Genomic DNA, 13,596 nt, shown 5'->3' on the forward strand with positions numbered 1-13,596 from the left:
TAAGATCCCACTTTTCGCAAAAACGATGCACGTTAGTCCTTTTTTAGGTTTAATACGTATTTTGGTCCCTCTTTTCGTAGGGTCTGTTCAAATTGGTCCTACTTTTTTTCAAAAGTTCCCTATTTTGATCCCTATTTTGATCCCTCTTAGTGAACTTTTCGTATTTTGGTGAGCTGTACATTTTTCGTTGAGGTGAACTTTTGAGGGATCAAAATGTACAACTCACCAAAATACGAAAAGTTTACTAAGAGGGATCAAAATAGGGATCAAAATAGGAAACTTTTGAAAAAAAGTAGGACCAATTTGAACAGACCCTACGAAAAGAGGGACCAAAATACGTATTAAACCTAAAAAAGGACTAACGTGCATCGTTTTTGCGAAAAGTGGGATCTTAGTGAACTTTTGAAAAAAAGTAGGACCAATTTGAACAGACCCTACGAAAAGAGGGACCAAAATACGTATTAAACCTTAAAAATATGATATAGGTTATACCAAATTGCAGAAGGACCGTTCTTTCACTGTGAATGTCAATCATCTTTCCTAATAGAACGCTTAACATATCATCTTCTTTTACTTCTTCCAAAATGTTTTCAGTTTGTTCACACTCTCTCACTCACACAACAATGTCTCAATCTGCCTTCTTCAAATTCAGTTACAACAAACTTCTTCATCACATTCCTCTCCTCTTCCCTAACTATCTTTCGATCGCACCGCCGCTTCTCCGCACAACAGCCGCTGTCCGCAGCAATGCCGCGCCAGATCCACCTCTCGGTTTCCTCGGCGCCGCCGATGTCATCGTCGTTGGTGCTGGCGTCGCCGGTTCCGCTCTCGCCTACACCCTCGCCAAGGTGCCGCTTCCTATTTCCATCTCGCGCCATGTCACTTGTGTGTTTTTGGTTAAATTATTCATTCGGAGATCTTGAATTAAAGAATCTTCCAGTAGAGATTTCCAAATAGTTGTATTATTTATGTTTGAAAGTTTATAATCGAAAACATGAGTTTATAAATTATTATAATTGGACCGTCATGCTTTTTGGAATCATAATATGCATAGAAGTTTAACCGGTTTGAAACATGTTTTTTAACACTCTTTTATTTGTTATAATTTACTTGAAATTAAAATATAGAAAAAAAACTGAAATAACGATTCGTGTATATATATATTTTCAGTAAATTGTAACGGATACAATAATGTGTCCGAAAGCGTATTATTTACGTATGTTATGATTTTGCAGTAAAGTTCTTTCATGATCATAAATTTAGCTTTATGCATAGGTTAAAAATTGTTTTTGGAGAAGTTGATAGACAAAGATTAGACTAATTAAATTAAATTTATTTCAGTTTTTACTTTTTATCATTATTTATCTAAATTTTTTTATCTTAATGAATAAACGATATTGCCTAGTGATTTGCTAAATAGTGGAATTTTGCAGTGAAATGCATTTATTTGTGGAATACAAGTAAAATTCTAATTAAAAGGATTACAAATTTAGAAATTTAATCACGAACTTTGAAAGTTTATGGACTTGTTTAAAATTTCTAAGAGCTTTATCATTAATGTGTTACACATATAGATAGGTTGGAAGTGTGCATGATGGTGTGACGAGACAATAATGGAAAAAGTTTCTTTTTTGGATTTAATGGTAGAGGTTACCATGCTTGGAGTTCTGAAAATAACTAGTATTCCAATTTTTCAAGTGTTAACTAGATTTTATGAGTCTTCTTTTTCTTGGTCTTCTACTCTTCCTATATCATGTTCTCTAGTCGGACCACAATAATCCGGGATAAAGGATCTCATTGGAATTCTGTTGTTAACCTTACAGAAGATAGTGCTATATATCTACATCGGTGGTGATTTTCATGTTTTAGGGTCCAAAATAAATTCGTTTCTCACTGTACTTTGTGCTAAATTTTTTACCATTTTATGTATTTCGATTTTCAAAACTGTTCAATCAATTGTCATCATCTCTCTCCCTTCCTTTGACTCTGGGAAATTATATTAATACCATAAGGGAAAGGAATGCTTTGATTGCTTACTACCAAGATCTTCAGTAAAAGTATATGCATTAAATTTTTTGAAGGATGGACGGCGTGTCCATGTTATTGAGAGAGACTTGAGAGAGCCAGACAGAATCGTTGGTGAACTTCTCCAACCAGGAGGATATCTAAAGCTAATTGAGTTGGGGTTAGAAGGTATGTATCAAATTGGCTAGTAGACAAGATTATTCCAGGACTGAGGTTGGATATGGTCCGTTTTCTAAACATATATTTTATACATGCGCAAATACCCGATTGCCACTCATATTACATTGAAATGAAACTTATAACTATTACCATGTTGGAAGACTGTTATGCGCCTTTCACTTTTTGCTATGTGCTAAATATTCATTTTATTCATATTCTTTTACAACCTGTTAAACCGGTCTAGTTTTGCTTTTTTTTATTATATTAATTAATCTTTTCACCGCCTCTTTGTGCTTGTAAATGTGGTAACCTATGTCATAAATAGAGTGTTATCCCTTCAAGTGGTTTTGCTTTCCCATTCCCCGATAATAGCAAAACAAATCAACAAGCCCCTTATGAAATTAGGTAATTCGTCTGCATGGATCAATCTCATTAGACTTTGTCTGAAACTAAATGGTAAAACCATTTATGTTAAGGCTTTACTTTATGGTTTCTCTCATTGTTAGTCGTTTTCTACTTCAGATTCTCCACAGCCATCTTAAGCATCTTTTTGTCATCTCCCGAATAAGTGCTACTTCAATTTTCTCCTGGATTCATTCGTTCCTAATTTAATCCTAAACTTGTATTGTTTTCCTCTACGCACCCTCCGTATGTTCATCCTCTGTACTCCTGGTTTTAGAACATGTTGGCATTTACTGCATAACATTTACTAATTGTAGTCTTATAGTTCGACTCAAAAACCCTGTGCAATCTCATGATGTTACTTAAGCAGGGAAAAGAATATAAAATCATTTCTGTTAATCAATATTATGTTTCTTAATTTTTTATGTATTATGCACTGAAATTAGCTTATGCTTAATTGTGGTGGAATTAAGCTTGTTGAGATAGCATTCTCATATTTACATGTGCTGTATATATCCTTTGTCAGACTGTGTGGACCAAATTGATGCACAAAGGGTGCTAGGCTATGTTCTTTTCATGGATGGGAAAAAAACTAAGCTGCCTTATCCATTGGAGAAGTTTGATGCTGAAGTGGCTGGCAGGAGCTTCCATAATGGACGTTTTGTACAGATGATGAGAGAAAAAGCCGCTGCTCTGCAATTGTAGTCCTTAATATATTGTGATTGTTAATTTAATTTTAAAAATTATTTACAGGGCCAGAAAATAAGCCTTAAAATTACTAATTTTTCATGGAAACTATTGTTTGCAGTGTTCTTTTTTGCCTGATAATATCGTCTGCTTTGTTTACTTTTCAGTGTACGAATGGAGCAGGGCACTGTGACATCTCTTCTTGAACAGGATAACAAAAATGTTGTAGGGGTCCAGTACAGAACTAAAGATGGTCAACAACTTAAAGCATATGCTCCCCTCACAGTTATTTGTGATGGCTGTTTCTCAAATCTGCGTCGGTCTCTTTGCCACCCCAAGGTTGAAATGTCTTCTAAATAGTTGAGTGACAATGCTTTCCTTTTAATGACACCAAATATTGCGCTTATGATCAATTCAGGCACAGTTTGGAGATGTTATGAAATCTGGACGATTTGATTTATCAGTTTTGCACCAGTTTGCTTGAGTCCCCTAATATGTTCTTAGCCACTTGCCAGGTTGAAGTACCCTCCTCTTTCGTGGGTTTAGTTCTGGAGAATTGTCAACTCCCATTCGAAAATTATGGGCATGTTATTCTAGCTGATCCTTCCCCTATCTTATTTTATCGTATCAGCAGCACTGAGGTGCGCTGCTTAGTTGATATACCAGGTCCAAAAGTCCCTCTTGTTCGGAGTGGAATAGCCAATTACCTGAAGGCTACAGTTGCTTCCCAGGTATCTATTATGATCCTGCATGTTCTTGACATGTGTGTAGTTCAGCTACGATTTATCAATCATTATTTGTAATATACAAGTAGCCGATTTTACTTGTTTCTAAGAAGCAAAACGTTGATTCCTACTTTCTTCTTCCTTTGTATCTGGTGTAATTTACAGATTCCGCTTGAGCTTAAGGATGCTTTCCTATCTGCAATCGATAGAGGAAATATTAGAATCATGCCTAATAGTAGCATGCCAGCTGAACCATATCATACTCCGGGAGCTCTGTTAATTGGTGATGCTTTCAACATGCGTCATCCTTTGACTGGTGGAGGAATGACAGTGGCACTGTCTGATATAGTTTTGCTGCGGGATCTTATCAAGCCAGTTGGTGACTTGAATGATGCATCCTCACTATGCAGATATCTCGAATCCTTTTACATCTTGCGCAAGGTGTGTAACTTTTAGATGTTGGCTTATATATTATTAAAGGCAAACTGGTTATATATCTTGGTTAATTTGAGGTATATAGAATGTTCCTTATGTGCCTAATGATCTCTGTTTAATAATATATCTTGTGTGGAACATGTTTGTGGTAACCAAACATCACAAACCCATTATCCAGAAGCTCAACCTGATACTTGCATATTTTGAAGACCCCCTTTCACACTAGAACCTTCCGAGATTTGCAGGTCACGCCTACCTTAACTGAAATTCAAGATTTTTAGAGCAATAGGGTGACAAGGGTTTTAACTTTAGACTACTTAGTCATAGAGGCTTTGATACCACATCATGAATGAACTATTTTACGGGCTTATTCTGGAAGATGAAGACTAAATGCGCATGAATGGTTTGTACTGCAGTTCTAACCTTAAATGCACCATAAATATTTTTACGTAAATATAGAATTTTTAATGTTGAAAGAGACTTTACCTCATGACTTGGCATGCTGTTTGTAGCCTATGGCATCCACCATAAATACTTTGGCAGGTGCTCTGTACAAGGTCTTTTCAGTTTCACCAGATGATGCCAGAAAAGAACTGCGCCAAGCATGTTTTGACTACGTGAGCCTTGGAAAAATATTTTCTGGTGGACCCATCGCACTACTCTCTGGCCTAAACCCTTACCCGTTGAGTTTAGTTCTTCACTTTTTTGCTGTCGCATTCTATGGGGTTGGCCGTCTGCTCTTACCATTCCCTTCATTTGAACGCATGTGGGTTGGAGCTCGAATTGTTTTGGTGAGTTCTTCCTTCCACCCATCTCCCTTCCATTTAATTTATAGTCATGAAATTTGGCTTTTGGCGCCTTACAGTGATATTGTTGTTTATTGACAAGTTTCACCATAACATGTTTTCCTTAAATTGGACAAGTTTGAATTAGAAAACAGTTGTTTCAACGTTTCACCATAACATATTTGACCATTCAACAACACAGTCCACAAAAAAGTGCATAATTGTTGTTTCAACGTTATTTTATTCCATATTTACAGATTTGGGTTTTCTCTGCACTGTCCATAATCATTATCTTAGTAGTGTATGTTGAGAGTGATATATCGGTTCTTTAACTCTTAACCAATTAATATCTTTCAGTGTGCGTTTGGCATAATATTTCCAATCATCAAGGCTGAAGGAATAAGACAAATGTTTCTCCCCACATCCATACCAGCTTTTTATAGAGCTCCTCCTCTCAGGTGATGCTTTGAGAATTAATACTCACACTGCTCTCTCTACTAAGCATTTTTAACTTCAAATTAAGGGGAATTTTAATGGACGCAAAGACATTTGTTATGCCACTTGGATGAGATTGTCGATGAGGAGTTTCCATTGGTTGTAGCATTTAATTGATCAATCTCCTTGGCTGTCATTGTACCAAAAGAAACAGGCATTTTCCTTGAACCTGAAAATTGTGAGCATGTCCCATAAATTGTATTTATTTTCCGTGAACCAAAGAAAGATACATACATTCCGGTTCTTAACTCCGAAATAGACAGGATCATTACGGACTTGCAAACAAAAGGTAACAATACTATATGTTGAAGAATATTGTGTGGAAAGAAAATTATATACTTCTGGTAAATTGATATATCTGTGTAGTTGTTGTACATTATGGTGAGCATTAAACTCTCAAATAAAAAATCAATTCAAAAATAAAATTTATTTTTCCTTTATTTGCAATCGAAAGTATAGTGATTTGTTGATTCTGTATTTGAGCATTAAAAGTAAATCAGTTATAAGAAGTAACCACTATTGAAAACATTAGTTCTTTTAAATTTATTACTTTTAATCCTTTATATTTTTTATTTTTTTTCTAATACCAGTTTGTATACTTTCTTTACGGGTTTAACATTTCCCTTCCAAGACATTCAAAACAGTAGTTGAATGTTCTGCCTAAAATATTGTCTTGGCATCAACTTTATTCCACACCCTCGGCCAATATGATTTGTAAGGTTTATTAAGTTTTTGGATTTCGATAATTGAACAAATTTACGTCCTAAGTTATACAGTCTAACTAAACTAAAAACATTTACAATGTCAAATACTACAATAAATTACTTTATAATGTAAAGGTGAACAGTGTTAAATTTATACCTAACTAAAATAAAATGATTCAAATCAAGATATGAAATTGCAATTACGCAATCCCAATAAGAAAGTACCAGCATACAGCAACCAGAAAGCAACATGGGTACAAGAGCCAGTAGTAGGGCGCTGAAAAGCCAGTAGCAGGAAACAGTGGTGCTGAATAACCCGAACTAAACAAAACTTAAGACTGAATATAGGGACCGCACAAACACAAATCTCCTCCACCACAAATTATGACCTAAGCTCTGTCACTTGGTCAAAGCACCCCCCTTTCAAGTCCAATGGAAGTCAGTGTCATAGTCCATGGACTTCTTGATCACCCATTGATCCGTCCAGATAGTCATACTTTTGTTTTGTAGAACAAGTTCCACACTTCTCACTAATCTTTCAACGATGTGAGACGTGAAATATCTTTGAAAACAAACCTCGGATAACTTAATCACCTCTGTCACCAAATACATTAAAATATCTTGTTTTATGCAGAAAATGATAAATTACTTGAAAATATCAACTTGTTTTATGCACAAAATGAGCAGATATGTCATGGTAAACAGCATTCCCCTTCAAACATTTGAAGTTGAAAATGCATAGTACAGGTAGCAATGCGAGCATTCCCATAATCCTCAATGCATCACCTTTGATGGAGGAGCTCTATACAAAACTGGAGTGGATATGGGAAAAAACGTTTGTGTTATTCCTTCGGGGCCATGATATTATGACAAGCATATATTGAAGAATATTAATCGTGACCAAGAGAATCATGATGAATAATAGAGTGGAGGTAGAAGAAGTTGAAGAACAATTGGACCACATGGCCATGATAAGAGAACTCATTAGAGAGTTGGAAACATTGAAGATGAAAAACAATGAAGAGTTAAATACTCTTCAAGCCAAGAACTCTTACATGAAGCAATGGATAGATAACCCCGGGCAATCATTTTCCAAGTGATGGAAGCAACTCTACTCTTCACAGTAGAGCTCTCCACAGATCAGAACGAAGCAGCGGAATGGAGGAGAAGGATGAAGTATCGAATGCGCACCAAGTGTTTGGTGAAATGTTTAGTGGAGTTTGGATGTGTATGTGAAGTATCTCAAGCTCAGACAGTCTTCCAAAGGAAAGGAAGGTAGAGGAGGACGTGCGAAATAAGCACAAGACAATGAACTCGAAGCAAGATGTCTGGATAAATCTCAACAGCATTTCTCTATAGCTTTCAAGTTGGAAAATACATGGAGATGCACCTCTCTTTTATAAGAGAAGAGAGGGCTCTAAAACTTGCCTTCCAAGCTTCTATATTTACAAAAGAAGTGTGCTAGAGAAGCTATAAAGCTTGGTGTGCAAGTTTCAGAAGCCAGCTAATCAACACGTGCTCTAAAAAGAAAGTTGCTCATAATCGCTAGGCGTCGCGGGGTCTTGGTTAGGCACAGAAGTGAATCCAGAAGCTATCTTGGCTTTGAAAACTCAATCCGGAAGCCATTTGTCCAATCCGGAAATGGTTAAATTTGCACTCTTCTTTGCCTTCCTTGCTTTCTCTTGTTTTGGCAAACCTTCTAAGATGCATAGGCATGGTTTCCAACCTTTATTATTGTCCTACAAAATAATGTAAATGTATTTAGTAAAGAGAAGAAGGATTAATAAGTGATGCTCCATAAGAGTAAAATGGTGAGTTATCCTTCTTCTTCTTGAATCCTTCTAGACATGACTCTTGTTAGAGGTCCTATGTGTATCTTAGATGATCCTTCATCAGTCCCTCCCTCTTGAAAAGGATCTGTCCTCAGATCTGCTTCGTCCTGTTGAGCATTACTTGTGAAAGGAATTAAGTCGCAGATGTTAAAAGTAGGACTGACACCATAACTTTCAGGAAGGTCTAACATGTATGCATTGTCATTTATTTTCTTGACCACCTTGAAAGGACCATCACCTCGTGGACTAAGTTTGGACTTGCGTTGAGAGGGAAATCTATCCTTTCTCAAATGAAGCCAAACTAGGTCACCTTCCTTAAGAATTACTTGTTTTCTCCCTTTGTTATTGTATTCGGTATATTTTTGAGTTTGTTTTTCAATATGAATTTTAACCTTTTCATGTAATTTCTTAATAAACTCCGCTTTAGAAACTCCTTCTTTATGAAGAAAAGAAGATGAATCTGGAAGAGGTAGTAGATCAAGAGGTGTGAGAGGGTTAAAACCATAGACAACCTCAAAAGGAGAAAGATTAGTAGTCTTGTGGACTACTCTATTATAAGAAAATTCTGAGGTAGATGATCATCCCAATGCTTATGATTACCTCTTAACATTACCCATAATAGAGTGGATAGAGATCTATTTACTACTTCGGTTTGCCCATCAGTTTGTGGGTGACACGTAGTAGAAAATAGTAGTTTAGTTCCTAGCTTAGCTCATAATGTTTTCCAAAAGTAGCTAAGGAACTTAACATCTCTATCTGATACTATAGTTTTGGGTAAGCCATGTAATTTGACTACTTATTTAAAGAAGAGTCTTGCTATATAGCTAGCATCATCTACTTTGTGGCAATGTATGAAGTGAGTCATTTTACTAAACCGATCAACCACCACATAGATAGAATCAAACCCCTTTTGAGTCTGGGTAATCCGAGGACAAAGTCCATACTAATATCCTTCCAAGGGGCACTAGCTATAGGAAGAGAAAGGTAAAGTCCATGAGGCATGACTTTGGAATTAGCTTGTAAACAAGCTATACAACTAGAGTAATGCTTTTGGACGTCCATTCTCATGTGTGACCAATAAAATTTACTTTTCAGAATATTTAGAGTTTTATCAACTCCATGATGGCCCATGAGTCCTCCTCCATGACTTTCTTTTATAAGAAGCTTTCCAATGGATCATTGGGATATATAGAGTCTGCCTTTGCTATAAAGATACCCCTCAGACAGATAGAATCCATCAAATGGCTTCTTAAGACAAGATGCATAAGTGGATGCAAATGTATGATCAGTTTTAGGGGTGGACAAATAGAACTGCACTGCACTGTACTACTAAAATCTGTATTAAACTAAAAACTAATTTGTATAAAATGAACTGAGCTGTAAAACAGTTCAGACAAACTGAACTGAACTGTTTTTTGTTTTATCAAACTGGACTGAACTGAACTATACTAAATTGTACTAAAGTACAATATAAACTAAACTGAACTACTAACTATACTAATTTTAAACTGAATTATGTTAATTTTAAACTGAATTGTACTAGTTTTTAAACTGAATAGTATAACAATACATGTTCTTTTTAATTGAAATTTATTTTAATATTTATTTTATTTTATTCATAAGTGTCTCACAAATTAACTTTTTAATTATTTGATATTATTATTTTCTATTTTATTTATTTTTCTTTTATTATTATATGTGTATGGAAATTATTTTATTATTTATTTATTTATTTATTTATATTTATTTTGTCATGAATATTATTTTACTTTTATATTTATTTTTTTAATTTTTTATTTATATTTTTTTGTTTTATATGTGTATATAATTTATTTTATCTTTTTATCTACTTATTTTATTTTAAAATAATTTTTTATTTATATTTATTTTGTTCCCTCGTAAAATTGTTTTATTAATCAATTATTTATTATTTATATTTTATTATGTAAAAATTAAACAAATATTTATTAATTATTATAATATAATAAAAGATGATGCTAGAAAAATTACTCTGGATAAACGTTTGTTAATTTTTTTGTCATTTGATATTTCTATAATATTAATTATTTTTGCTACATTACTATTTTTTTATGATATTTCATTATATATTCATTTAATAAAATTTAACGTTAAAAAATATATTTTATTTTTAGTATGTAAAATACTATCATTTAAAAATAATAATATTTATATTTATTTTAAAGTAAGTTGATTTTTAAAATAAATAGTTATTTTAGTGTGTGTGCTTACACACATTTTAATATCATTAAAAGTTTTTTTAACATATTTTTACATATTTAATAATATGTTAAAGAACATAATATATTTAAAGTATTATTTTTTTATATAGTCTTTTTTTTATGATTTATATTACTTAATCATTTAATAAAATTATATTTAAAAAAATATATTTTACTTTTATTACTTAAAATAATATTATTTAAAAAGTAATATATGTTTATTGATGAAAAAATATAAAAATTTGTGATAAAAAAATTGTCTTAAAAAATTCATTATTAATTTTTTATTTGAACGATTTCTTTTATTAATATTTTATTATTAAATAACGTTTTCTTAGCAAGACGGAGCAATTGAATGAGAACTAGAGAAAGAAAAGAGTAGATACAGTTCTCACAGTTAACTGAACCGAAACTGTTATAAGTTCAGTTTTTAAAAACTAAACCATAAAATAGTATACTGAACTTTTAGTAAAAGTGGATCAGTTTTTTTAAGTATAATATAGTATAGTTAACTATAGTACAGTACAGATCAGTTATTTTTGCCCAGCCCTAATCAGTTTCATAAAGTTGTTTGATGTCATCAAAGCCTAGTATTTGTGATCCTAGAGTGACTAATAATGCATGGCATCTAGATAAAGCATCCGCAACAACATTAATACTCCCCTTCTTATATTTGATGACATATGGAAACTGCTCGAGGAACTCTATCCACTTTGCATGTCTCTTGTTTAATTTGCCTTGCCCTTTAAGATACTTGAGAGATTGATGGTAAGTGTTGATAATAAATTCTCGTGATACCAAGTAATGCTCCTAAGTCTTCAATGCTCGTATGAGGGCATATAACTCTTTGTCGGAGGTAGGATAGTTCAAAGTTGGTCCTCGTAGCTTTTCGCTAAATTAAGCGATTGGGTGACCTTCTTGAATTAAGACTGCTCCTATTCCTACCTCGGATGGATCACATTTTACCTGAAAGGCTTTGGAAAAATCAAGTAAGTGTAGAATGGGTGCATGTGTTAACTTATGTTTTAAGGTTTCAAAGGCTAAGACTTTCTATCACCCCATTTGAATGACACATCTTTCTTTATAAGCTCATTGAGGGGAGCAACAATAGTAGAGAAATTTTCTACAAAACGTCTATAGAAACCAGCTAGACCAAGAAAACTTCTTACTTCTCCCATTGTTTTCAAAATAGGCCACTCTTGGATTGCCTTGATCTTTTCAAGATCAACATGGACACCGTCTTTCCCAACTTTGAAGCCTAGAAAAATTACACTTTCTTGACAAAAAGTACATTTGTCAAAGTTGGCAAAGACATGATGTTGTCTAAGCGAAATCAATACCTCGCTAACATGGTGAAGATGCCCTTTAAGACCTTTGCTATAGATTAAAATGTCGTCGAAGTAGACCACGACAAACCTTCCTATGTATTCCTGAAGGACATGATTCATTAAGCGCATGAAGGTACTAGGAGCATTGGTTAAGCCAAAAGGCATGACTAACCATACATATAGACCAAATTGGTCTTAAAAGTGGTTTTCCATTCATCTCCTTCTTTGATTCGTATTTGGTGATATTCGTTTTTAAGATCAATCTTAGTAAACATGTTTGCTCCATGTAGTTCATCTAACATGTCGTCCAATTGAGGAATAGGGTGCCTATACTTAACAGTGATGTTGTTGATAGCGCGACCATTAGTACACATCCTCCATGAACCATCTTTCTTTGGAACCAACAACACTGGTACCACACAAGGACTTAGGCTTTTCTGGATCCACCCCTTGTTCAATAAATCATTGACTTGGTTCTCTGTCTCTTTTGTTTCAATGGGTTAGTCCTATAGGCTGACCTATTGGGAAGGCTAGCCCCAGGAATTAAATCAATTTGATGTTTTATTACCATGAGAGGTGGTAAACCACTTGGGATCTTTATAGGAAAGAGATCATCAAATTCTCTTAAAATCTTTTGTAACCCTCTGGAAGAGAATCAAGTTGATAATTTATGGAGACAAGTGCCTCTTTGCAGTAGAGAAGAAAATGAGGTTGTCCAAGAACAAGATTTTTAGAATTTTTGGAATGGACAACATATTTGGTTAAGGAATGACCTACCAAACTCACATTCTTCTCTTTTGACACTTTTTTATTTTCGGTTTTTTTCCAATCCAACTTCTTTTTAAGAATTATTTGATCCTCGCGCACTTGAGAAGGTGTAAGAGGACTCAAGATAATCTTTTTGCCTTTATGTTGATGGTTATTTTATTAGTGACCCCATCATGCAAAGCTTGTTTGTCAAATTGCCAGGGTCGCCCAAGTAAGATATGACCAGCTTCCATTGGAACAATATCGCAAATGATTTGATCTTCATATTTGCCAATGGATATATGTACACTTACTTGTTCCTTGACTACTATCCTATCATCCTCTTTGATCCATTGAAGTTTGTAAGGGTTTGGATGACGAGTAGTAGTTAAGCCTAGCTTTTCAACCATTCTAAGCTACAACAGTTACAACAAGAACCACTATCCACAATCATAGAACAAGTTTTGTTTAAAACTTTACAGCATGCGTGGAATAGGTTTTCTCGTTGAGTTTGTTCTAGCTCAACATGCTTTGTTTCCAAGAGTCGTCTGGCCATAAGTAAATCTCCATCACAAGGTGGAGTCTCATGTTCCTCGTCAGACGTGGATAACTCAGACTCACTTGTGGAAGATTCCTCACTATCATTATCATGCTCAAGCATGTAGGTTGACCTCTTAACATGACACTTAGTAGAATAGTGTCCTCTTTCCCACACTTAAAACACCAGGTCTCCTTACTCTTAGAATCTCGTGAGAGCTCTTTTTGAGTCTTGTCTCTCTCTTTCCTTTCTCTTTTTCTTTTTCTCTTTTCAACTCTCTTTCTTTTCCTCTCGCTTTCTCTTTCTCGCGAGGTTCTTCATACCTCGAGTGACTACCCTCTCTCTTAGGATCTTTCCTATATGTGGAGGTGGTAGGGTAGGTCCTCTTAGTGGAAGCTTTTCGTCAATTTTGCTCTTCCACTCTCACACATAGCTAAACAAAATCATTGAGATCTAGGTAAGTTAAAAGCTCTACCTTATCACGGATCTCACAG

General features: G+C 34.4%; 1 protein-coding gene across 2 annotated transcripts; it reads left to right on the plus strand.

Moving 5' to 3' along the window:
• The first annotated feature begins 514 nt into the window (after positions 1-514).
• LOC124822950 (squalene epoxidase 3-like) lies at positions 515-6,148 on the plus strand. Of its 2 annotated transcripts, XM_088115307.1 has the most exons (8): positions 516-848; positions 2,082-2,193; positions 3,113-3,287; positions 3,441-3,612; positions 3,789-4,004; positions 4,164-4,439; positions 4,946-5,224; positions 5,576-6,148. In XM_088115307.1, the coding sequence occupies exons 1-8, from the start codon at positions 525-527 to the stop codon at positions 5,678-5,680; spliced, it is 1,659 nt and encodes a 552-aa protein (XP_087971433.1). In that variant the 5' UTR covers positions 516-524; the 3' UTR covers positions 5,681-6,148. The 2 variants fall into 2 exon arrangements, with proteins under 2 accessions (XP_087971434.1, XP_087971433.1); XM_088115308.1 differs by lacking the exon at positions 5,576-6,148 and having other exon boundaries at positions 515-848; positions 2,013-2,193; positions 4,164-4,952.
• The last annotated feature ends 7,448 nt before the right edge of the window (positions 6,149-13,596 follow it).

Source organism: Vigna umbellata, chromosome 5, assembly GCF_029865625.1.
Source record: "Vigna umbellata cultivar VRB3 chromosome 5, Vumbellata_1.0, whole genome shotgun sequence".
Classification (NCBI taxonomy): Eukaryota; Viridiplantae; Streptophyta; class Magnoliopsida; order Fabales; family Fabaceae; genus Vigna; species Vigna umbellata.